This window comes from Lepidochelys olivacea (assembly GCF_965140295.1).
Source record: "Lepidochelys olivacea isolate rLepOli2 genome assembly, chromosome: 24".
NCBI lineage: Eukaryota > Metazoa > Chordata > Testudines > Cheloniidae > Lepidochelys > Lepidochelys olivacea.
The window spans coordinates 13,517,528-13,541,000 of record NC_140434.1 but is presented as its reverse complement, the minus strand read 5'-3'; the positions used below and the strand labels follow the sequence as shown (position 1 = coordinate 13,541,000).

Here is a 23,473-nt window from a genome sequence, read left to right as displayed (position 1 = left end):
GCCCACACCCCCAGACAGAGCCCTCACCCTCACCCTCTCCCACACCCTAATCCCCTGCCCCAGCCCAGACCCCCCTCCTGCACCCTGAAAACTTCATTTATGGCTCCACCCCAGAGCCTGCACCCCCAGTCCAGAGTCCCTTCCCACTCTCTCCTCCCCCTCTTGCACTTCAAACCCCGCCCCAGGCTGGTGAAAATAAGCACGTGAACAAGGTTGGGGAGAGCGAGCGACGTTGGGAGGGGAGATGGAGTGAGCAGGGGGGTGGGGCCTTGGAGAAGGGGCAGGGCAGGGGGCGGGACAAGGGTGTTCAGTTTTCTGTGATTAGAAAGTTGGCAACCTTACTCCCAACAGCAGAGCTAGAACTCCTGATTTCCCAATCATTATTCAATCCACTCGATCACGCTCCTTCCCAACACCGGGGCTAGAACTCAAGAGTGCTGAGCCCCAGGCTCCACGGTCTAACCAGCAGACCATAGACCTTGGCATACAAATCTGTACTCACGGCATCTGGCCAGCTGCCTCCATTCCCCAATCCTGACCCCCTGCAGCTGGCAAGCGTCCGCATAGGCCTTCAGGGCCTCACACAGGGCCTTCCTGTAGCCGTCGTTGTGGCACAGATCGTACACGCAGTTGTCCAAGTAGACTGTAGGATCCACCTTGGAGTGGCACTGGCTGAAGGGCCCATCTGAGACCTTGGTTATCAGGCCGCACGAGGCCTCTTCCTTGTACTTTCTGGCTATGCTGGCGGCACAGGGCCTGCAACCTCCAATGCAATCGTGCCAGCAAAACTGATCCTCATCTTCCACTGCCCAGCTTTTCCCCAGGGTGGCGACACTGCGAGCCCGGTCCCCTTCTGAGGTCTGGAAGTCATCGGAGGGGTCCCTATTATAGTTGCCACACAGGCCGCACAGGCTGTCGTAGAAGTCATTAGGGACGGTGACCCTCAGGTGGTTGTTCCAGTCATAGGACACCCTGAGGTTGAAGTCGGTGCGGAGGACGAGGGAGGTGCCGCTCTGATAGAGACGAAGGGCCGCGTTGTTCAGGGAGATGGGTAAGTGGGCCCTGGTGTTATTCAGCTTCATGGTGAGAAAGAAAGGGCAAAGGTCAGAATCGAGTGCATAGGTCGTTCATTTAGAAAGGGACCTCTTCTCAGATACAATTTTTCACTAGTATTTGCCTATTCTTCAAAATCAAAAGTTTTGATGGAAACTAAGATTTCGAAGATTTCAAAGACTGACCTGGAGCCATTCCAATCCCCTTCCCAGAAAATTTAGTAATTTTGGGTTCTCATTCCATATTGTTATGAAGCTCATTTTCAAATAATTGAAATCCTCTCCCAAATGGAATTAACTTTCTCCAGCCACCTCTATCTAGTATGATGCTATAATTTACTATTGGTTCAGATTTGGGTCCAGATTCAGTGAAAATTATGAGTAGGTTCCATTACTATTGATTGGAATTTTTCCACATAATTCCTATATTGGACCTGTGATTTCAATATAGCCCATTGTAGATGAAAGGGCTGGCAATAAGAATTGCTGGCAGCTGCTGTAAATGACAGGGACTGCATTGGTTAGAGCTGTTAAGGAGCGGCTCCACTGAAAGAGGGGGCTGCGTTGGTGACAGCTGTTAGCAGCATCACCTGGGGGACGAGAGGTCTCTAGGAGCTGACTACAATGTTCCGGGGCTCCTGAGGTACCTCAGGTTGGAGATGGCTCTGTAGTTCAAAGGCCCTGAGATGTGCCTCAGAGTTTCCCCATAGCTTAGAGCTCAGGCATGTCCTCCTGGATCCAATAGTGGGGATTCTCCTCAGGTGGGCTCTAGAAGAATCCCTGTTACATTAGAAACTGCTGGGGAATTTGCGGAAGGATGGACTCAGTGGAGCTGGGATTTGCCCTGCTCCTGCATGACATGCTGTGGGATATGTAATGACCAAATGTTCACATCTACACTTTATCTGGTGTGTAGATCCTATGTGCTTGTGACAGAGCTAACAGCTCCTTATACTAAGCCACCCAACCTGCTCCCCTCAGCACAGCACCCTCTAGCGCCAGATTGGGATCAGTGCGACTCTGATGGGACAGCACCCCCGACTGACCCCCCCACACACCACTCCCTGCCACACAGCATCTGCTAGCGCCATGATGGGCATTGGGGTCAGCACTAACTGCAAGGGGAGAGTGCTCTGTACTTGGTACCCAGACCGCTCCCTACCACAGAACTCTCACCAGTGTCCTGCTGGGCATTGGGCTTAATATTAACTCAGGAGAAAGGTCCTGCTACTGAGACACCTACACATCTAAATAGTACAGCGCCCCCTATCAAAGTGCTGGTATGTGGGTGACAGCACAGATACAGTGGCAGAGCTCCTACTAAATCAATAATAATACCCACTGCAACACCTTGGGGTATTTTTTTCAAGGTAGCCTATCTATGTACTGACCACACCAGATTTTGTCTAGCTTGCAATTCTACATGGAGGTCAGGAGTGCAGTTTCCTGCTCTCTGTTTAGTAAAGCCTACAGGGTGAGCATAGGAGCAAGGTGACGTGTGTGCCAAGCACTCACCCACACAAAGCCGACCTCAGTCCTGGCTGCTGTGACGGTGACTCCATCTATCTGGACAGTCACCGACCCAATGTAGAAAGCCTGTGTGTTTCCACTGTTCTCGCTCTCGGCTATGACGTGGAAGGAGGGCAGGACGGAGTCATCCCTGCAGGTCTTGGCCACCGTGTAGTTGCAGGTGCCGTGGAAATCATACACCCGTCCATCGAAGGTGTGGTAATGCAAGTAACCACCAGCCCAGCATGTGGCCTGAGAGACTGGCACACACTCTGCCTGCCCATTTATCATCTTGCAAAAAGTTCCTTCTCTGCAGCGGACCACACTGCACGATAGCTTTGGAATATCTAGAGGGGAACGACAATAGAAAGACGAGAAACACCAGACTAATCAGTTATATATGAGAGCAGAGAGGGGGCTGAGGGTGGTGTGAAAACCAGGATAAAATTTAGTGTCCTTGGATCCTATTTCTTAATCTAGCCTGTTTGTGAAATGGACCGAATGATCTATCTAATCTATCTATCTATCTATCTATCTATCCCCATATACCCAATATATCTATCTACCTATCTCTCCCCATACACTCTATCTATCTATTCCCATGCACCCTTCACAAATTTCTCACTAGTCCCCTGTTGAGGAAATCCCTGCCTGGGTGACACCTTTCCTGGCATAGAGCCAGCAAAGTGATCTCCTCTGTCTCCCTCCCACCAGTGCCCAGCAGAGGTGGTACAACCCAGAGGGGCATGTTGTGGGAAGCATTAAACAGGCAAAGGAGAGCGGCTGGGATGTGATGGGCTCTGACACTGCCCAGCTGACTGATGGCCCCTATGGGGCTACAGCCAGTAGGCTCCATTTTGAGCAGCCCCCAGGTTTTAATAAGATCCCTGACAACTGCCCATCCTACTCCGCTGTGTATGCCAGAAGCAGGACACAGCAGACACCCTGATCCAACAAGGATTTTCATCTTTCAAGTTGAAATTCTGTAATATGGCTCAGGGTTCGTGGCTAAATAAAGGGGAAGAGAAAGTCAAAAGGGTGAGGAGACATAATCACAACTAGAAAAGGAGTACTTGTGGCACCTTAGAGACTAACAAATTTATTTGAGGATAAGCTTTCGTGAGCTACAACTCACTTCATCGGATGTATTCAGTGGAAAATACAGTGGGGAGATTTATATACATAGAGAACATGAAACAATGGGTGTTACCATACACACTGTAACCAGAGTGATCACTTAAGGTGAGCTATTACCAGCAGGAGAGCGGGGTGGGGGGAAAACTTTTGTAGTGATAATCAAGGTGGGCCATTTCTAGCAGTTGACAAGAACGTCTGAGGAACAGTGGAGGGTGGGGGACAGGGGGAATAAACATGGGGAAATAGTTTTACTTTGTGTAATGACCCATACACTCCCAGTCATTATTCAAGCCTAAGTTAATTGTATCCAGTTTGCAAATTAATTCCAATTCAGCAGTCTCTCTTTGGAGTCTGTTTTTGAAGCTTTTTTGTTGAAGAATTGCAACTTTTAGGTCTGTAATCGAGTGACAAAAGAGATTGAAGTATTCTGCGACTGGTTTTTGAATGTTATAATTCTTGACGTCTGATTTGTGTCTGTTTATTCTTTTGCGTAGAGACTGTCCAGTTTGACCAATGTACATGGCAGAGGGGCATTGCTGGCACACGATGGCATATATCACATTGGTAGATGTGCAGGTGAACGAGCCTCTGATAGTGTGGCTGATGTGATTAGGCCCTATGATGATGTTCCCTGAATAGATATGTGGACACGGTTGGCAGCGGTCTTTGTTGCAAGGATAGGTTCCTGGGTTAGTGGTTCTGTTGTGTGGTGTGTGGTTGCTGGTGAGTATTTGCTTCAGGTTGGGGGGCTGTCTGTAGGCAAGGACTGGCCTGTCTCCCAAGATCTGTGAGAGTGATGTGTTGTCCTTCAGGATAGGTTGTAGATCCTTGATGATGCGTTGGAGAGGTTTTAGTTGGGGGCTAAAGGTAATGGCTAGTGGCTAGTGGTCTGTTATTTTCTTTGTTGGGTCTGTCCTGTAGTAGGTGACTTCTGGGTACTCTTCTGGCTCTCAATTTGTTTCTTCACTTCAGCAGGTGGGTACTGTAGTTGTAAGAACGCTTGATAGAGATCTTGTAGGTGTTTGTCTCTGTCTGAGGGGTTGGAGCAAATGCGGTTTTATCGTAGAGCTTGGCTGGAGACGATGGATCGTGTGGTGTGGTCTGGATGAAAGCTGGAGGCATGTAGGTAGGAATAGCGGTCAGTAGGTTTCCGGTATAGGGTGGTGTTTATGTGACCATCGCTTATTAGCACCATAGTGTCCAGGAAGTGGATCTCTTGTGTGGACTGGTCCAGGCTGAGGTTGATGGTGGGATGGAAATTGTTGAAATCATGGTGGAATTCCTCAAGGGCTTCTTTTCCATGGGTCCAGATGATGAAGATGTCATCAATGTAGCGCAAGTAGAGTAGGGGCATTAGGGGACGAGAGCTGTATTTCCCCACTGTATTTTCCACTGAATGCATCCGATGAAGTGAGCTGTAGCTCACGAAAGCTTATGCTCAAATAAATTTGTTAGTCTCTAAGGTGCCACAAGTACTCCTTTTCTTTTTGTGAATACAGACTAACACGGCTGCTACTCTGAAACCAATCACAACTACTTTACTCACTGTTTGTGCAATAACCCCTCAGGCATGTTGCAATCAGTGACTGTCCTTTACCTTGGATGATGCAGCCCATGATGCCGTCTCTGATTTGGCAGGTTTCTCCTCTGGAGCAGCTATGGGCTTCGCAGGTCACCCCTTGGGTGGGAACACAGGTGCAGCTTTGCTGGCAGTCGTTCATCAGGACCGTCTGACTGGGCTAAGGGGATATTTGGAAAAGGGGAAATATTGCAATGGAACTGGAAACAATTATTTATAATATTTCTGGCAGTGCTAAACCCAGAACTCTGTGATGAGGTGTGTGAATGTGCATATTGTGTCATAACATTATTTCTCTATCTAAAGGCTATCTGATCGCTTTCTTTGACAGGGTAACAAGCCTTGTGGATAGAATCATAGAATCTCAGGGCTGGAAGGGACCTCAGGAGGGCATATAGTCCAACCCCCTGCTCAAAGCAGGACCAACACCAACTAAATCATCCCAGCCAAGGCTTTGTCAAGCTGGGCCTTAAAAACCTCTAAGGATGGAGATTCCACCACCTCCCTAGGAAACCCATTCCAGTGCTTCACCACCCTCCTAGTGAATTAGTGTTTCCTAATATCCAACCTAGATCTCCCCCACTGCAACCTGAGACCATTGCTTCTTGTTCTGTCAATGAGTCCTGCCATGAGTGCAAGGGACTGGACTAGATGACCTCTTGTGGTTCCTTTCACCTTGTGATTCTATTATTTCAATGGGTTAAGTGCTGGTCTGAGGGCTAGGAACAACACCTAGGTTCTATCCTGCCATCTGCTCCTGACTCATTGTGTTGCCATGAGCAAGTCACTGCCCCTCTCTGTGCCTCCGTTTCTCCATAACAAGCAAAGTGCGTTAAATCTTCTTCCCTTTTTTGGAACTTTGGGCACTGAGTACTAGCAGAGCTGGGATGCGAGGTTGGATGGGCCAGTGCTCTGATCCATTATAGAAAACCTTATCCCTGACGAGTGTAGGATTTAAGATATGTATAAAGCAAAAATTAAATCAGACCCAGACCACTTGAGGTGCTACCTCATAGTATCTCCCCTGTTCAAAGCATCCACAGCGCTCCTGAGTCACACAGCCCTGGCCGTCAAAGAAGAAGCCATCGTCACATTGGCAGCCTTCAGCACAGGTTTCCGGGCAGTCTATGATGTTTCCAGTGCAGGTGACAGTGCAGAGGTCAGCACAGACCTCATAGTGGCTGTTGGCAGGGCAGCTCACAGCTTAAATGGAGAGAGGAATAATTATTGGCTGGACAGATCTCATACCACGGGCTAGAGGGAGGAGACATAAAGGAGAGGAGAACAGCACAGGAAGGAGAGGACAAGGACACCTGAGGTTGTTGATTCACACTGAAAGAATCATAGAATCATAGAATATCAGGGTTGGAAGGGACCCCAGAAGGTCATCTAGTCCAACCCCCTGCTCAAAGCAGGACCAATTCCCAGTTAAATCATCCCAGCCAGGGATGCTGACCTTAAAAACCTCTAAGGAAGGAGATTCTACCACCTCCCTAGGTAACGCATTCCAGTGTTTCACCACCCTCTTAGTGAAAAAGTTTTTCCTAATATCCAATCTAAACCTCCCCCACTGCAACTTGAGTTGAGTCTATGAAGAATCCCAGAAGTCTGGAATTTTGTTCCCATAAATGCTGTCTCCGTCTCCCCTTTTGTCCTGCACCCAGCGCACCTTGGCTACCTGAGCTCCATCAGTATCATGGACTTACGGCAGAAGGAGGGGCTCCTCCAGGGCAGGATGGTGACCTTAGCCTCTTGGCAGGCTGTCACGTAGCTGTGGATGCTCTGGCACAGGACCTGGGAGTCCCCGTTTCCCAGGCACACATCATACAGGCAGTTGCTCAGATACACACTGGGGCTGACCGTGCCGTGGCAGGCAGTGAAGGGGCCATCGGGGTCTATGAGCAACCCGCAGTAGTGGTGCTGTTTGAAGACGTCCTTCTTCCTCTCCTCACAAACTGGACAGCTGTTCCCAGCACATCTGTCTGCACATGATGCTCCTGGGACCTGGACTTCCCAAGCAGAGCCAAATGCTGCCACATCAGAGGCTGTCCTGCCATTGGGGAGCAGGAACTTGCTGTCCTGCCTTCCACTGTAGTTCCCGCACAGGCCACACGTGTGGCCCTGGTATCGCTGTGGAACGGTGACTCTGGCCTGGTAAACCAGGTCGTAACTCACAATGAGGCCAAAGTCAGTTTGCACCAGGATGTTTGTACCATGCTGATATGCTTGGAGCCACCTGTTGGCCGTGATCACCGGGAGGTTGTGGAACACCCCATCCACCTGTCCAAGACAGAGCATTCACCTGTGAGAAGGGGGAGTGGACACTGGGCAGGGGCAGGGACAACGCGTTTTCAGATTCTGCTCTCGCTCACACCATGGAGTAAACCCAGAATGACCCATGACTCCAGATTTCACTTTGGAATGACTTATCCTCATCTTCCAAGCTCTTGACATTATTACCCTGGCCTACATCTCTTCTCTCACCTCCCTATCCACCCACCTGCCTCCCTCCTGATCCTCTCTCTTTTCCATCCCTATCTCCTCCACCCATGTTTGGTCCACACCTCCTTATCATGACAACTCCTGCACTCAAAATAGTTTCTCACTTCTTTTCCATCTCCCCCTCTCTCCTAAACCCCACTTTTCTCATGAATCCTTCTCCGTTCACCATTTCCCTCCCTCTCCTGTCTGAACCAATTTCCTATATGTCAAGTTCTCTTTGTTCCAAGGTAAACCACAGGCCTCTCAGGGGAATTGATCTTGAGACAGATTCTTCAACAGAGAGGCCAATGGAGTTCCCATAGGGAGGAATTTCATCCCATGTTTGCAAAATATATATGCGGTATGAATCAAGAAGAGAGGCAGAGAAGATACATCTGAGCTGCAGGACACTCAGCTTGCCCAACAAAAGCTCTCACATAGCAACATCCATGAGTAATGCTTTCTACCATCTCCAGTTTACTTCTGGGGGAATTTTGTGCCACTCGCAAGGCAGAATTTGTGCAGAAATTAATGTTGTGCACACAGAATTTCCTTCCTCCCCCCGAAATGCAGGGGGCGGGCAGTAGGTTGTCTGTTTGTTTGCGACAGGGAAGCCTGGCTGTTTAAAAATAGCCAGAGCTTCAGGAACCAGCTGAGCGGCGGAGAACCAGCTGAGCAGCGGGGACAGCAGAGCAGCTCACAGCAGGAGTTTGCCTGGGAGTTCGCCTGGAGTCAGCCCAGTGAGGCTTACGTCTTGCAAACTGCTCTGAGGAAGCTCGTAGTAGGAAGGTGATATGGAAGGGGGGGTTCAGCTGTTGTGACCTGCACTGGATGTGCCATGTTTGTCTTTCTTCCACAGGACAGAAGCAACTTTGTCTGTACAAAGTGCAAGCTGGTCTCCATATTGGAAGAGAAGATTGAAGGTCTGGAGCAACAGATAACAACCCTGCGTTGCATACGGGAAACTGAGGATTTTCTGGACAAAACTCAGGATAGGCTTCTAGGGGCACAAAGCTCTACAGATATAGAGCAGGTTGCACAGAGGAGCCAAGAGGCCAGTGAAGAAGCTTGGCAACATGTGACCTCCAGAGGAGGTAAGCGGAATGTCCGGGTTCCAGTAACACAGACACAGGTAACTAACCGCTTTCATGTTCTCTCCACAGGTATCGTTGCGGAGAGTGGACGAGATGATATGTCTGGGGCGAGAAAGCAGAAGGAGACTCCGCTGGTTGGAAGGCATGAGATGCTATGTCCTGAGGTTGGGAGTTCCACGACCACCACTCCCAAGAGGAGAAGGTGGGTGGTGGTGGTCGGGGACTCTCTCCTCCGGGGGACTGAGTCATCTATCTGCCGCCCTGACCGGGAAAACCGAGAAGTCTGCTGCTTGCCAGGGGCTAAGATTCGCGATGTGACGGAGAGACTGCCGAGACTCATCAAGCCCTCGGATCGCTACCCCTTCCTGCTTCTCCACGTGGGCACCAATGATACTACCAAGAATGACCTTGAGCGGATCACTGCGGACTATGTGGCTCTAGGAAGAAGGATAAAGGAGTTGGAGGCGCAAGTGGTGTTCTCGTCCATCCTCCCCGTGGAAGGAAAAGGCCTAGGTAGGGACCGTCGAATCGTGGAAGTCAACGAATGGCTACGCAGGTGGTGTCGGAGAGAAGGCTTTGATTTCTTTGACCATGGGATGGTGTTCCATGAAGGAGGAGTGCTGGGCAGAGACGGGCTCCATCTTACGAAGAGAGGGAAGAGCATCTTTGCCAGCAGGCTGGCTAACCTAGTGAGGAGGGTTTTAAACTAGGTTCACCGGGGGAAGGAGACCAAAGCCCTGAGGTAAGTGGGAAAGCGGGATACCGGGAGGAAGCACAGGCAGGAATGTCTGTGAGGGGAGGGCTCCTGCCTCATACTGGGAATGAGGGGCGATCAACAGGTTATCTCAAGTGCTTATATACAAATGCACAAAGCCTTGGAAACAAGCAGGGAGAACTGGAGGTCCTGGTGATGTCAAGGAACTATGACGTGATTGGAATAACAGAGACTTGGTGGGATAACTCACATGACTGGAGTACTGTCATGGATGGTTATAAACTGTTCAGGAAGGACAGGCAGGGCAGAAAAGGTGGGGGAGTAGCACTGTATGTAAGGGAGCAGTATGACTGCTCAGAGCTCCGGTACGAAACTGCAGAAAAACCTGAGTGTCTCTGGATTAAGTTTAGAAGTGTGTGCAACAAGAGTGATGTAGTGGTGGGAGTCTGCTGTAGACCACCAGACCAGGGGGATGAGGTAGATGAGGCTTTCTTCCGGCAGCTCACAGAAGCTACTAGATCGCATGCCCTGATTCTCATGGGTGACTTTAATTTTCCTGATATCTGCTGGGAGAGCAATACAGCGGTGCATAGACAATCCAGGAAGTTTTTGGAAAGCGTAGGGGACAATTTCCTGGCGCAAGTGCTAGAGGAGCCAACTGGGGGGGGCGCTTTTCTTGACCTGCTGCTCACAAACCGGGTAGAATTAGTGGGGGAAGCAAAAGTGGATGGGAATCTGGGAGGCAGTGACCATGAGTTGGTTGAGTTCAGGATCCTGACGCAGGGAAGAAAGGTAAGCAGCAGGATACGGACCCTGGACTTCAGGAAAGCAGACTTCGACTCCCTCAGGGAATGGATGGCCAGGATCCCCTGGGGGACTAACTTGAAGGGGAAAGGAGTCCAGGAGAGCTGGCTGTATTTCAAGGAATCCCTGTTGAGGTTACAGGAACAAACCATCCCAATGAGTCGAAAGAATAGTAAATATGGCCGGCGACCAGCTTGGCTTAATGGTGAAATCCTAGCGGATCTTAAACATAAAAAAGAAGCTTACAAGAAGTGGAAGGTTGGACATATGACCAGGGAAGAGTATAAAAATATTGCTCAGGCATGTAGGAATGTTATCAGGAGGGCCAAATCGCACCTGGAGCTGCAGCTAGCCAGAGATGTCAAGAGTAACAAGAAGGGTTTCTTCAGGTATGTTGGCAACAAGAAGAAAGCCAAGGAATGTGTGGGCCCCTTACTGAATGAGGGAGGCAACCTAGTGACAGAGGATGTGGAAAAAGCTAATGTACTCAATGCTTTTTTTGCCTCTGTCTTCACGAACAAGGTCAGCTCCCAGACTGCTGCACTGGGCATCACAACATGGGGAAGAGATGGCCAGCCCTCTGTGTAGATAGAGGTGGTTAGGGACTATTTAGAAAAGCTGGACGTGCACAAGTCCATGGGGCCGGACGAGTTGCATCCGAGAGTGCTGAAGGAATTGGCGGCTGTGATTGCAGAGCCATTGGCCATTATCTTTGAAAACTCGTGGCGAACGGGAGAAGTCCCGGATGACTGGAAAAAGGCTAATGTAGTGCCAAACTTTAAAAAAGGGAAGAAGAAGGATCCTGGGAACTACAGGCCAGTCAGCCTCACCTCAGTCCCTGGAAAAATCATGGAGCAGGTCCTCAAAGAATCAATCCTGAAGCACTTGCATGAGAGGAAAGTGATCAGGAACAGCCAGCATGGATTCACCAAGGGAAGGTCATGCCTGACTAATCTAATCGCCTTTTATGATGAGATTACTGGTTCTGTGGATGAAGGGAAAGCAGTGGATGTATTGTTTCTTGATTTTAGCAAAGCTTTTGACACGGTCTCCCACAGTATTCTTGTCAGCAAGTTAAGGAAGTATGGGCTGGATGAATGCACTACAAGGTGGGTAGAAAGCTGGCTAGATTGTCGGGCTCAACAGGTAGTGATCAATGGCTCCATATCTAGTTGGCAGCCGGTATAAAGTGGAGTACCCCAAGGGTCGGTCCTGGGGCCGGTTTTGTTCAATATCTTCATAAATGATCTGGAGGATGGTGTGGATTGCACTCTCAGCAAATTTGCGGATGATACTGAACTGGGAGGAGTGGTAGATACGCTGGAGGGGAGGGATAGGATACAGAAAGACCTAGACAAATTGGAGGATTGGGCCAAAAGAAATCTGTTGAGGTTCAATAAGGATAAGTGCAGGGTCCTGCACTTAGGACGGAAGAACCCAATGCACAGCTACAGACTAGGGACCGAATGGCTAGGCAGCAGTTCTGCGGAAAAGGACCTAGGGGTGACAGTGGACGAGAAGCTGGATATGAGTCAGCAGTGTGCCCTTGTTGCCAAGAAGGCCAATGGCATTTTGGGATGTATAAGTAGGGGCATAGCGAGCAGATCGAGGGACGTGATCATTCCCCTCTATTCGACATTGGTGAGGCCTCATCTGGAGTACTGTGTCCAGTTTTGGGCCCCACACTTCAAGAAGGATGTGGATAAATTGGAGAGAGTCCAGCGAAGGGCAACAAAAATGATTAGGGGACTGGAACACATGAGTTATGAGGAGAGGCTGAGGGAGCTGGGATTGTTTAGCCTGCAGAAGAGAAGAATGAGGGGGGATTTGATAGCTGCTTTGAACTACCTGAAAGGGGGTTCCAAAGAGGATGGCTCTAGGCTGTTCTCAATGGTAGCAGATGACAGAACGAGGAGTAATGGTCTCAAGTTGCAGTGGGGGAGGTTTAGATTGGATATTAGGAAAAACTTTTTCACTAAGAGGGTGGTGAAACACTGGAATGTGTTACCTAGGGAGGTGGTAGAATCTCCTTCCTTAGAGGTTTTTAAGGTCAGGCTTGACAAAGCCCTGGCTGGGATGATTTAACTGGGAATTGGTCCTGCTTCGAGCAGGGGGTTGGACTAGATGACCTTCTGGGGTCCCTTCCAACCCTGATATTCTATGATTCTATGAAATGGGTTGCAGAGCTGCTGGCTGCCACTAGGGGCCACTGGACCCAGCAGAGCTCAGCTCACGAATAGAAGACCAGGAGGAGGGGGAGGGAGCTGCAGCCTTCCCTGTTCTCAGCAGGCCCTGAAGGAAGGAGGTGTGCAGGAAACACCATACAAGTCCAGAAACCAGCATCAGGCTGGTTCTCCCTCTGGATCCCTGGGCTCTGAGGGGTAGGAGGAGCGGGTGTCTGGGTTGGGGGAGCCCCGCAGTGGGGCTCTGGGGGGAGGGGTGTGGGTGTCTGGGCTCGGGGGGGCGGGGGCCTGTGGCTGGGCTCTTGCGGAGAGGAGGGGGCAGAGAAACAGGATACTGGATTGTCATATGGGGTTTTTTTAACTCTGAACTCCTGGTGGAATTTGTGTGTGTGTGTATTGTTACAGACATACTTGCTGACAGGTATTTTGAAATAAATTCCCAAAATAATTGAAATTGGCATGAGTATATAATGTTATTTTGACAAATAAATATGCAGAATTTTGCAGGATTATAAAATATTGTGTTCAGAATTTTTAATTTTTTGGCACAGAATTCGCCTGCAGTACCAGTTGGCTGTAAGATTCCATCCGATCCTGGCAGAGGATGACCTGGCTTCAGTTATTTATGCCTTTGTCACCTCTTGGCTGGACTGCAACAAGCGATATAGCTGTGGAAAGAGCCTTCAGCTCTTACTCCAGCTGGTGAAGAATGCTGGAGTTTATCTCCTCAGAAGCACTGTCCACTGTGAACACATCACACCTCTCCTCCACTCCCTATATTGGCCCCCCACAGAACATCAAATCCCATTCAAGGTCTCAGTCCTTATCTTCAATATATTCAACTGCCTTCCAACAAGGGGAGATACTACGTAATTAATTGGATCAATTTCCATGATGAAGACCCTTGTTCCAAAGCTCCTCAAGGCTTGAGCATAACCTTTGCCACCATCACCATAGCCTGCCTGTGATGAAGTGCTCTTGCCACACCATCCCCAAAACGGCGAAGGAAGCTGAGTAAGGAACCAATTAGTGTGATAGGCCACACGTGAGAGGATTAAGCTGGAGGAACAACCTCTGATTGGAGGATGAAATTCAGCTGAGTGGGTGTGACCTGGGCTGGTATAAAGCCAGGAAGCTGGCAACAGAGAGGGTGGCAGTGAGAAAGTTTGTGTATTAGAGAGGGAAGGAGGGAACCCAGGGAAGGAGTTGGACCCCAGGAGCCTGGCCCTGAGGGAAGTGCATACCCAGAAGAGAGAAGGATGGAGAAGAAAGATTGTGGGAGGCAGAGGAGGAAGCAGCCCAGGGAGACAGCAGTAAGGCTGGGGACTGATTAGACTATGGCTGCATGTTGTAGAGTCCCTGAGCCAGAACCCAGAGTAGTGGGAAGGCCCAGGTTCTCCTACTAGCCATTTACAGAGTGGCATTGCCTGGACAGCGGGTCCAGGGAGACCCTGTACCCCGGAAGGAGAAACCACATAGTGACCTGGCCAGATGATGAGTCACAAAGAGAAAGCTGCAGCTTCTGGAGCAAGAGAGGGGCCCCAGAGTGAGAGAGAGGGAGAGACCGCAAGGGGAGACATTAGACATGGAAGAGAGCTAATTCCCAGAACAGTCAGAAGGAGGCGCCACCTGCAGTGAGTAGAGCACCCCGTGACACTGCCACAATGGCCACTTCTCCAGCGATCATGACATCCGTGACAAGGTTAATGCCATCAATAGAAACTCTCAGCGGCCATAAAGGTTATCAAATTTATTCTTCGTGACAGAGTCATTTATGTTGATAGTTAGCACTTTCAGGGTCCAGTTGGCCTTTATCTTATACAACTAGTCATTTCCTCTGAGATGCCTTTAATTCGAGGAGATGTGGCTATTTGGTACAAGCCAGAGTGGTCAAGTCCCCACCATCAACTAAAATCATACTCAAGTGTTGCTGATCCTTGAAGTAGAGGGTATATTAAAGATTGATAAAAGCTTCAGGATGAAGTCTGTGATCAACAGCTTTGCTCCTCTGGCACAACTGGACTTTCACTTTCTACAAATGGGAAATGACTGCCTAGGAAGGAGTACTGTGGAAAGGGATCTGGGGGCTATGGTGGATCACAAGCTAAACATGAGTCAACAATGTAACACTGTTGCAAAAAAAGCGAGCATCATTCTGGGTTGTATTAGCAGGAGTGTTGTAAGCAAGACATGAGAAGTAATTCTTACGCTCTATTCCATGCTGATAAGGCCTCAAGTGGCATATTGTGTCCAGTTCTGGGGGGCCACATTTTGAGAAAAATGTGAATAACTGGAAAAAGCCCAGAGGAGAGCAACAACAATGAATAAAGGTCTAGAAAACATGACCTATGAGGAAAGATTGAAAAAATTGGGTTTGTTTAGTCTGGAGAAGAGAAGACTGGGAGGGGACATGATAACAGTTTTCAAGTACATAAAAGGTTGTTACAAGGAGGAGGGTGAAAATTGTTCTCTTTAATCTCTGAGGATAGGACAAGAAGCAATGGGCTTAAATTGCAGTAAGGGAGGTTTAGGTTGGACATTAAGAAAAACTTCCTAACTCTCAGGGTGGTTAAGCACTAGAATAAATTGCCTAGGGAGGGAATGAAATCTCCAACACTGGAGGTTTTTAAGAACAGGTTAGACATACACTTGTCAGGAATGGTCTAGTTATTACATAGTCTGCCCTGAGTGCAGGGGACTGGACCAGATGAACTATTGAAGTCTCTTCCAGTCCCACACTTCTATGATTCTATGATTAAGGGTAAGGCTTATCTGTGCAGGAAACAGAGCTCTCTTGGAGGCCAGCCCAAGCCTGGAGAATGAACACCCACAGGAATTAAGGACCATCACAGACACCACAACCTTCTGCTCAAAGCACAAAGTGCATTTCTATGACCTTGTATGATGGGGTGCACTCACCCCGCACTGGACGGGGAAGGGTTAACTCCTCATTGTGGGCTAAAGAAACCAGGATCCCACATCCCTACTGGGCGTGCTCCAAGTGCAGCACTAGTATAAAAGGGAGCAGCTCAGTCGGGGCTGATCGCTGACAGGGAAGGACACACCTCTCAGGTTCCAGTCTGGAAGCAGCTGGAGCCCCTGACCATGGAAGCCAGAGGCGCCAAGACCCAGACAGATGCCTGGATACCTACCAACGCCCAAGAGGGATCGGAGTCACTGGGAACTGCATGCGCCGAGAAGCCCAGAAACCCGGACGACACCCTGACTACTGCTTCAAGAGACACTGAAGGAAGTGGCCCAGGGGGGACTAGCTGTAGTCCTGTGGGAAGTCAGCATGTTTCAGTTGGAGCCCCACTGACTCAGGGAACCTGGGCCGGGACCTGGTGGAGGCCCTCCCCTGCCCCCCCAGATGGTTTGCCCATTGGCTCTGGCTGCTAGGCCTCACTGCCCTGTGGATAAGGGCAACCCCATTGGCTCTGGCCATAAGGCCTTACCGTCCAATGGGTAAGAACAACCCTACCGACTCTGGCCACAAGGCCTTATTGCCCCGCAAGTAAGGGCACCTTTCTGACTCTGGCCATTTGGTGGCACTGCCCTGAGAGGCATGGCAGTCCTATTGACTCTGGCCATTGAAAGAGAGGGCATCCGTATCAACCCTTACCATCAGGTCTTCTAGCCCTGAAGAGAAGGGCAGCCAAATTCACTCTGACCACTAAGCCACACTGTCCCAGAGGCAAAGACAATTATGTCGACACTAGCCATTTGGGCTTACCCCCATGAGATAGAAGGCAGGATCTGGAGAAGGCCTTACCATGATGAGCCCCTGTTTGTTCTGCAGCAGGGTGAGTGTGATCCCATACACCTGAATGGACACCAACGTGGCCATGGAGACATTCCCACTGCCCCAGGATTCTTTCTCTATGCTGATTGTGAATGGTGTCAAGTGGCTGGCATCGGTGCAGGTCTTGGCCAGGATGTAGGTGCAGGTGCCTTGGAAGTCAAAGGAGACCCCATCGAAAGAGAGGTAGTGGGGATGGCCAGAGGCAGAACAGGTCGCAGATCCAAATGGGTGGCATTTCTGGATGCCGTCCACCACCCTGCATTGCTCACCAGTGCCGCAGGAGAAAGCCTTACACACAACCTCCCCACCAGCCTGACACACGCACTGCTCCTCGCATGAACCGCTCGGGTGGAAGGTCTCCCCGGCCTGGTAGTAAAATCCCCTGTGGAGGCATCCGCACTGGGAAATGGGGACGCAGCTGTCGCCACTGAGAATGAAGCTCTCGTCACACACGCAGCCTTCCTTACACTGGGTCGTGCATTGCACCGGGGCATAGAGGTTGCTGCATGTCAGATCGCAGCTGCTGCTGCAGAATTCGTAGTGACTGTTCGGGGGACAGGACAGAGCTGTAATTAGAACAAAGAGTTAGCTCACATCGCGCATTGGCAATGTGCACAACGAACCATCACGAGAAGATGCAACTTCATTCCAGCTCCTAATATTCTATTTCCTTGGTTTAGTTAAATAATTGAAGGCACCAACTGCAGTCCAGCCCCAGGCCTGAAGGACTGGCTGCCTCCAAGAGATCAGATGATGGGACACAGACAATCTCTCTCCAAGGCCTAAGGTTCCAGTTTGGGTCTTGGGTTCATGGTCTCACTGCTAGCTTTTTGTTTTGAATCCGGGTCAGTAGCGGTTAAAATTCATTCCCAACTGACGGCTTGTGTGGGATGAGTTGGTGGGTTCCCAGCCCAGTTCCTAATGGACAAACGTCACAATTCCAAGCCACCCAGTCCAGGCTCTTATGCTGTCCCAGTCTCAGCAGGGAAGCCCGGGACTAGACGGGCCATGAAGTACACTACATCGCTAGACAGTATTTCCCTGGCCCAAGGTACACCACACTGATGGCGCCTGGAGTAGGGACAGCGCCAATGGCCACTACCTGTGTTGTACCCGTCCTTTGCAGAGAGGACAACTTTAAAAAATGTTCTGCAGAACATGATAAGCGAGTGTTTCAATCAACATTTACCAGCCAACAAGAATTAAGAATCCCCATGGGGCAATCAGTAGTGAACACGGGGGACTCACAGCAGAATTTCGTCGTCCTCCATGGATGCACCATAGCTCCAGCTTCCTGACATGCCTCAGCATACTCAGCAACGGCCTGGCAGACGTTACTCTCCCGCCCACTGAGGACGCAATAGCCGTACACGCAGTCTACGAAGTATCCTTGGGGCTCCACTTTGCTGTGACATCCTCTGAAAGGGCCACTCTTGTGGAGGATGAGCCCACACTGTCCTCTGCTACCTCGTTGTTGTTTTTCAATAGCCTCTACACTTGCGCATGGAGGTATCGTTACTGCAGAGCATCCTGGGAGGTCGCCCACCTTCCAGCTCTGGCCAAAGCTGATGGGGCTTGGTGCCAGCGTGCCATCCCTCATGAGCATGTCGTCCTTCTTGTCCATGTTAAAATTGCCACACAGACCACACACGGCTCCCGCATAGGTAACCGGCAGAGTCACTGTGGTGCGTCCTGACCACCTGGCATAGGTAACGCTGAGGCCAAAGTCTGTCTGGATCACTGTGGCCCAGCCCTTTCTATACATAGTGATTTTCTTATCAAGGTTGAAGGGAAGATTAATCAGGAAACCATTCACCTGTAAAAACAAGACACATGGGATATGAAAAATCGCTTGCCTGTGGTGGAACCTCTCGCCCCAGCACAGAGCTCCGGCCCATGGCTATAATAATAATCTACCTCTTGAAATCTTCGTCCCATCTGGCCTGCTCTCTCCTCTATCGTCTGCCTGAATCCCAAGGTTCCCACATATGCTGGGTGCTATTGACACTTTCTCACACAGACAAAGTGTAACCACATCACCCCATCCCTCTAGCTTCTCCACTGGCTGTCCATTCACATCAGAATCCAATTAATATTTGACCTATTTTTTAAGATCCTTCTATGCTTTTTCTGCAACCGACTTCTGATCACAAAGATGACTTTCCAGAAATGTTTTAGAGACTAGATGTGATTTCTGAAACTCACCATGATTTTGCCAGGGAATTGATTACTGACCCTGATGTCGGTCTCATAAATCTTGATCTGTACAGGAGTAGTACTGTTCTCCTGGAAATAGACTTCAAAGTCCACCAGTCCCTCTGCCTTCTTGCACAAGGCAGTTAGCTGGTAATGGCAGGTGCCTTGGAAGTTGTATCTCTGTCTATCAAAGGTGGTGTAGTTCTGATTCCGTGTCACGGAGCAGGTGGCATAGCTGGAGGGGTAACAGCCCCGTACGCCGTTCACTAGCCCGCACGTCTCTGAACGTTTGCATTTAGCAGCCACGCATTCAACTTGTCTAGTGGCTGCATTGCACTTGCACCATGTCCCACATGCCTCGTCAACCCAGAAGCTCTCGTTGGGGGCATAGGGACGCCCCTCGAACTGGCACCCACAGCTGCTCTTGGGGATGCATTTGCCCTGGCTCAGCACAAAACCGTCCTTGCACTGGCAACTTTCCACGCAGGGGTCTTGGCAGCTGCTGGGGGCTGACTGGTCCACACACGTGGCTGGGCAGGCTGTTCCACAGAGCTGGTACTGGCTGTTCTCCAGGGGGCACTCCATGGCTGGGGAGTGAAGGACCCACAGATTTAGCAGCAAACCCTCTCCATGAAAAAGCAGTAATTAAAATATAGAGAAAGGGGCATAGCTAATGGGGCACAGAAAGCTCTTCAATCCCACTCACCTCAAGAAGAGTAAATGATGCTTATCACATTGCAGGAGGTGCCTGGCACCTTAAAGGATCAGGCCCGTAAAGGGATCATTGACTTAAAATTTGGCATCATCTTATCTCAGACTCCCATGTGTCATCAGCAGATGTTATATATTCACAGTGAGAGCCATCTTAGAAATACCATAGACAGATACAAGGAGTACTAGTGGCACCTTAGAGACTAACAAATTTATTTGAGCATAAGCTTTTGTGAGCTACAGCTCACTTCATCGGATGCATTCAGTGGAAAATACAGTTGGGAGATTTATATACATAAACATAAAACAATGGGTGTTACCATAAACTTAAGGTGAGCTATTACCAGCCATCACCTTCAGCCCCCAACTAAAACCTCTCCAACGCATCATCAAGGATCTACAACCTATCCTGAAGGACGACCCATCACTCTCACAGATCTTGGGAGACAGGCCAGTCCTTGCTTACAGGCAGCCCCCCAACCTGAAGCAAATACTCACCAGCAACTACACACCACACAACAGATCCACTAACCCAGGAACCTATCCTTGCAACAAAGCCCACTGCCAACTCTGTCCACATTTCTATTCAGGGGACACCACCATAGGGCCTTGTCACATCAGCTACACTATCAGAGGCTCATTCACCTGCACATCTACCAATGTGATATATGCCATCGTGTGCCAGCAATGCCCCTCTGCCATGTACATTGGTCAGACTGGACAGTCTCTACGTAAAAGAATAAATGGACACAAATCAAACGTCAAGAATTATAACATTCAAAAACCAGTCGCAGAACACTTCAATCTCTCTGGTCACTCGATTACAGACCTAAACGTTGCAATTCTTCAACAACAAAACTTCAAAAACAGATTCCAACAAGAGACTGCTGAATTGGAATTAATTTGCAAACTGGATACAATTAACTTAGGCTTGAATAATGACTGGGAGTAGATGGGTCATTACACAAAGTAAAACTATTTCCCCATGTTTATTCCCCCTGTCCCCCACCCTCCACTGTTCCTCAGACGTTCTTGTCAACTGCTAGAAATGGCCCACCTTGATTATCACTACAAAAGGTTCCCCCCCCGCCCACCTCGCGCTCCTGCTGGTAATAGCTCACCTTAAGTGATCACTCTGGTTACAGTGTGTATGGTAACACCCATCGTTTCATGTTCTCTATGTATATAAATATCCCCACTGTATTTTCCACTGAATGCATCTGATGAAGTGAGCTGTAGCTCACGAAAGCTTATGCTCAAATAAATTTGTTAGTCTCTAAGTTGCCACTAGTACTCCTTTGCTTTTTGCAAATACAGACTAACACGGCTGCTACTCTGAAACATAGACAGATAGGCAGAGACACTGTAGGTACAGTACAACCAAGAGTCCTCATATCCCAACCACTGCTCAAAGCACTAGGTCACACTCCCGCCTAAGGATAAGAATAGAATGTAGGAGTGCTGACCCTCAGACCCGTTTATATAATGTTGGCATTCAAATCTGTACTCACGACATCTGGCCAGCTGCCTCCATTCCCCAATCCTGACCCCCTCCAGCTGGCAGGCATCCGCGTAGACCTTCAGGGCCTCACACAGGGCCTTCCTGTAGCCGTCGTTGTGGCACAGATCATACACGCAGTTGTCCAAGTAGACTGTAGGATCCACCTTGGTGTGGCACTGGCTGAAGGGCCCATCTGAGACCTTGGCTATCAGGCCACACGAGGCCTCCTCCTTGTACTTTCTGGCTATGCTGGTGGCACAGGGCCTGCAACCTCCAATGCAATCGTGCCAGCAAAACTGATCCTCATCTTCCACTGACCAGCTTTGCTCCTGGAGAATGTCACTGGGATCCGGATCCTCGGCTGGGATCCAGAGGTCATCGGAGGGGTCCCCATTATAGTTGCCACACAGGCCGCACAGGCTGTCAGAGAAGTCATTAGGGACGGTGACCCTCAGGTGGTTGTTCCAGTCATAGGACACCCTGAGGTTGAAGTCAGTGCGGAGGATGAGGGAGGTGCCGCTCTGATAGAGCCGAAGGGCCCCATTGTTCAGGGAAATGGGTAAGTGGGCCCTGGTGTTATTCACCTTCATGGTGAGAAAGAAAGGGCAAAGGTCACAATCGATGGCACTAGTCTGTCATTTACATTTCATTCTGACCTCTGCTCAGATTAGCAATGGGCCCCATCCAAAATTTTCAGTGAATCTGGTCCCAAATCGGAGCCAGAAATAGTTTATAGCATCATGTTGGATAGAACTGGCTGGAGAAAAGTAATTCTTTATGGTGGAGGATTTCAGTATTTCAAAAATTGGTTCCGTCCCAATTTAGAATAAATCTAATCAATTGCAAAATTTTCTCTGAAGGGAAATGGAGACCCAGCTCTGAGGCAGTCCTCCTGGCAAGATGCCAAAGAGCCAGGTCAGCAATCTGGGAGAAGGCCAGGTGGGTTTTGGAATTTGCATGGTTTCCATCAGAACATCATTGAAATTGGACCATCTCTTCAAAGCCTTTTGATTGTGACAAATTGACAAATACTGAATAAAAACTATTTCATTGGGATTTCGAAAGGACTAAGCCTAGGAATGGTGAGGCCAACCATGGGGGAGGGGGACGGCGCGGGTTAGAGCTGTTTGGGAGCCGCCCCTGTCGGGGAGGAGTCTACCGTATTGCCAATCTCAAGAGATCAAAAATCATGAGTCAGACCCTAAAACTCATGAGATCGGTCCCAAGACACAAAAAGCTTTTTGAAAAAGGACTACACTGTGATTTTCGGACTGTCTTTTGATGTTAGAAATCTCCCTGCCCATTTCAATGAGTGTCTGTGACAATTTGTGTTGCCCACTCCCCTAAATTTACAGGGGAAGGGAATTTTGGTCCCTGTTGCAGGAGCTGTCACCCCCACATTTGCCTGTCCCCTGTGCAATAATTAATCCTGTCCCCCAATCCCCCCTTCTGTTCTCTCTGCACCCATTCCCCACCCACCCAATCAGTTCAGCCACCTCAGTAACCCCCGCATTGCCCAAACTCCATTGGTCCAGCCCCCAGCCCACTCCCTCAGTTCAGCTCCCCATTCTCCACCCCATCAGTACAGCTCCCCTCAGTTCAGCACCCCAGCCCCCACCTCCATCAATCAATCCCCCCTCAGTTCAGTTGCAGCCCCTGCCCCCACCCCATCAGTCCCAGACTCCCACCTGCTCAACTCAGTCCCCCACAGCCTCTCCTCTGCTCCTCCTGGGATTCTTCACACACACACCCCAAGTCCCAGAGAGGCCTGCAACGGGATGGGGGCAGGTCCTGGGGCTCTTCACCCCCATTTGCCCCTTCCCAGGGTGGGTGCTGCAGGGCGGAAGGGCATAGGAGCTGTCCCATCCCGTTGCTCATGGGACAGGGGAAGGGAAGGAGCAGAGCCACCCTGGGCAGCTGGGATCTTTGCTCCCCGTCCCCCCCGAATCATAGTGGTGGGTGGAGAGGAGCGACTTTGCTGGCTACCAGTGGGGCTGGACTTCACCATGGGGCTGGAGCTTCTCGTGCCATCACCAGATGAACCCCAGCCCCCGGCAAAATCCTGGCACTTGTGAAAAAGCCACAAGACTGGCAATGCTGGGCCTGTGTCAGCTAGAGCCATTAGGGACCAGCTCCTGTTGGGGAGAGGGCCGTATCAGTTAGAGCCATTGGGGAACGGCCCCTGTCGGGGAGGGGGCTGTGTTGGACAGAGCCATTAGGGAGCAGCTCCTGCAGGGGAAGGAGCCATGTCAGTTAGAGCTATTAGGGTGCAGCTCCTGTGGGGGAGGGGGCTGCTCTAGTTAAAGGCATTGGAGAGCAGCTCCCGTGAGGAGGGGGCCATGACATCTGCCTGAGAGGAGGTACGCTGCATTAAGGAGGCTGTGTTGGTGAGTATCGGAGTGCCTGTTGTGGGGACAGTTTGACCGTGTGCTTGATTGGTGGTTTGAAAAGTGTGAATTGGGAGTGCTTTGTTCCAGGTGAGCCTTGAGTGGGCCTGACTGTTATAAAAAGCCAGTCAGCTGCGAACCAGCAGAGCAGCAAACAGCAGAGAGGCTAACAGAGGGAGTTTGCCTGGGAGTTCTCCAGGGGAGAGCCCACCGAGGTTTACATCTCGCTGGCTTCTCTGAGTAGTTACTACAACTCCTGAGGAAGCTCATAGAAGGAAGGTAATATGGATGGGGAGTGTTCAGCTGTTGTGACCTGCACTGG

The 23,473-nt window shown here is 50.0% G+C and overlaps 1 protein-coding gene across 1 annotated transcript in view; it reads right to left on the bottom strand.

The window, feature by feature from the left end:
• LOC311512416 (IgGFc-binding protein-like) overlaps positions 1 to 23,473 on the bottom strand; it is a 133,643-nt gene that overhangs the window by 81,338 nt on the left and 28,832 nt on the right. Inside the window, 9 exon segments of the mRNA XM_084613629.1 lie at positions 503 to 1,076; positions 2,568 to 2,908; positions 5,296 to 5,437; positions 6,287 to 6,480; positions 6,984 to 7,557; positions 16,327 to 16,922; positions 17,605 to 18,172; positions 18,562 to 19,139; positions 20,775 to 21,348. Coding sequence (XP_084469755.1) covers positions 503 to 1,076; positions 2,568 to 2,908; positions 5,296 to 5,437; positions 6,287 to 6,480; positions 6,984 to 7,557; positions 16,327 to 16,922; positions 17,605 to 18,172; positions 18,562 to 19,139; positions 20,775 to 21,348 — 4,141 coding nt within the window.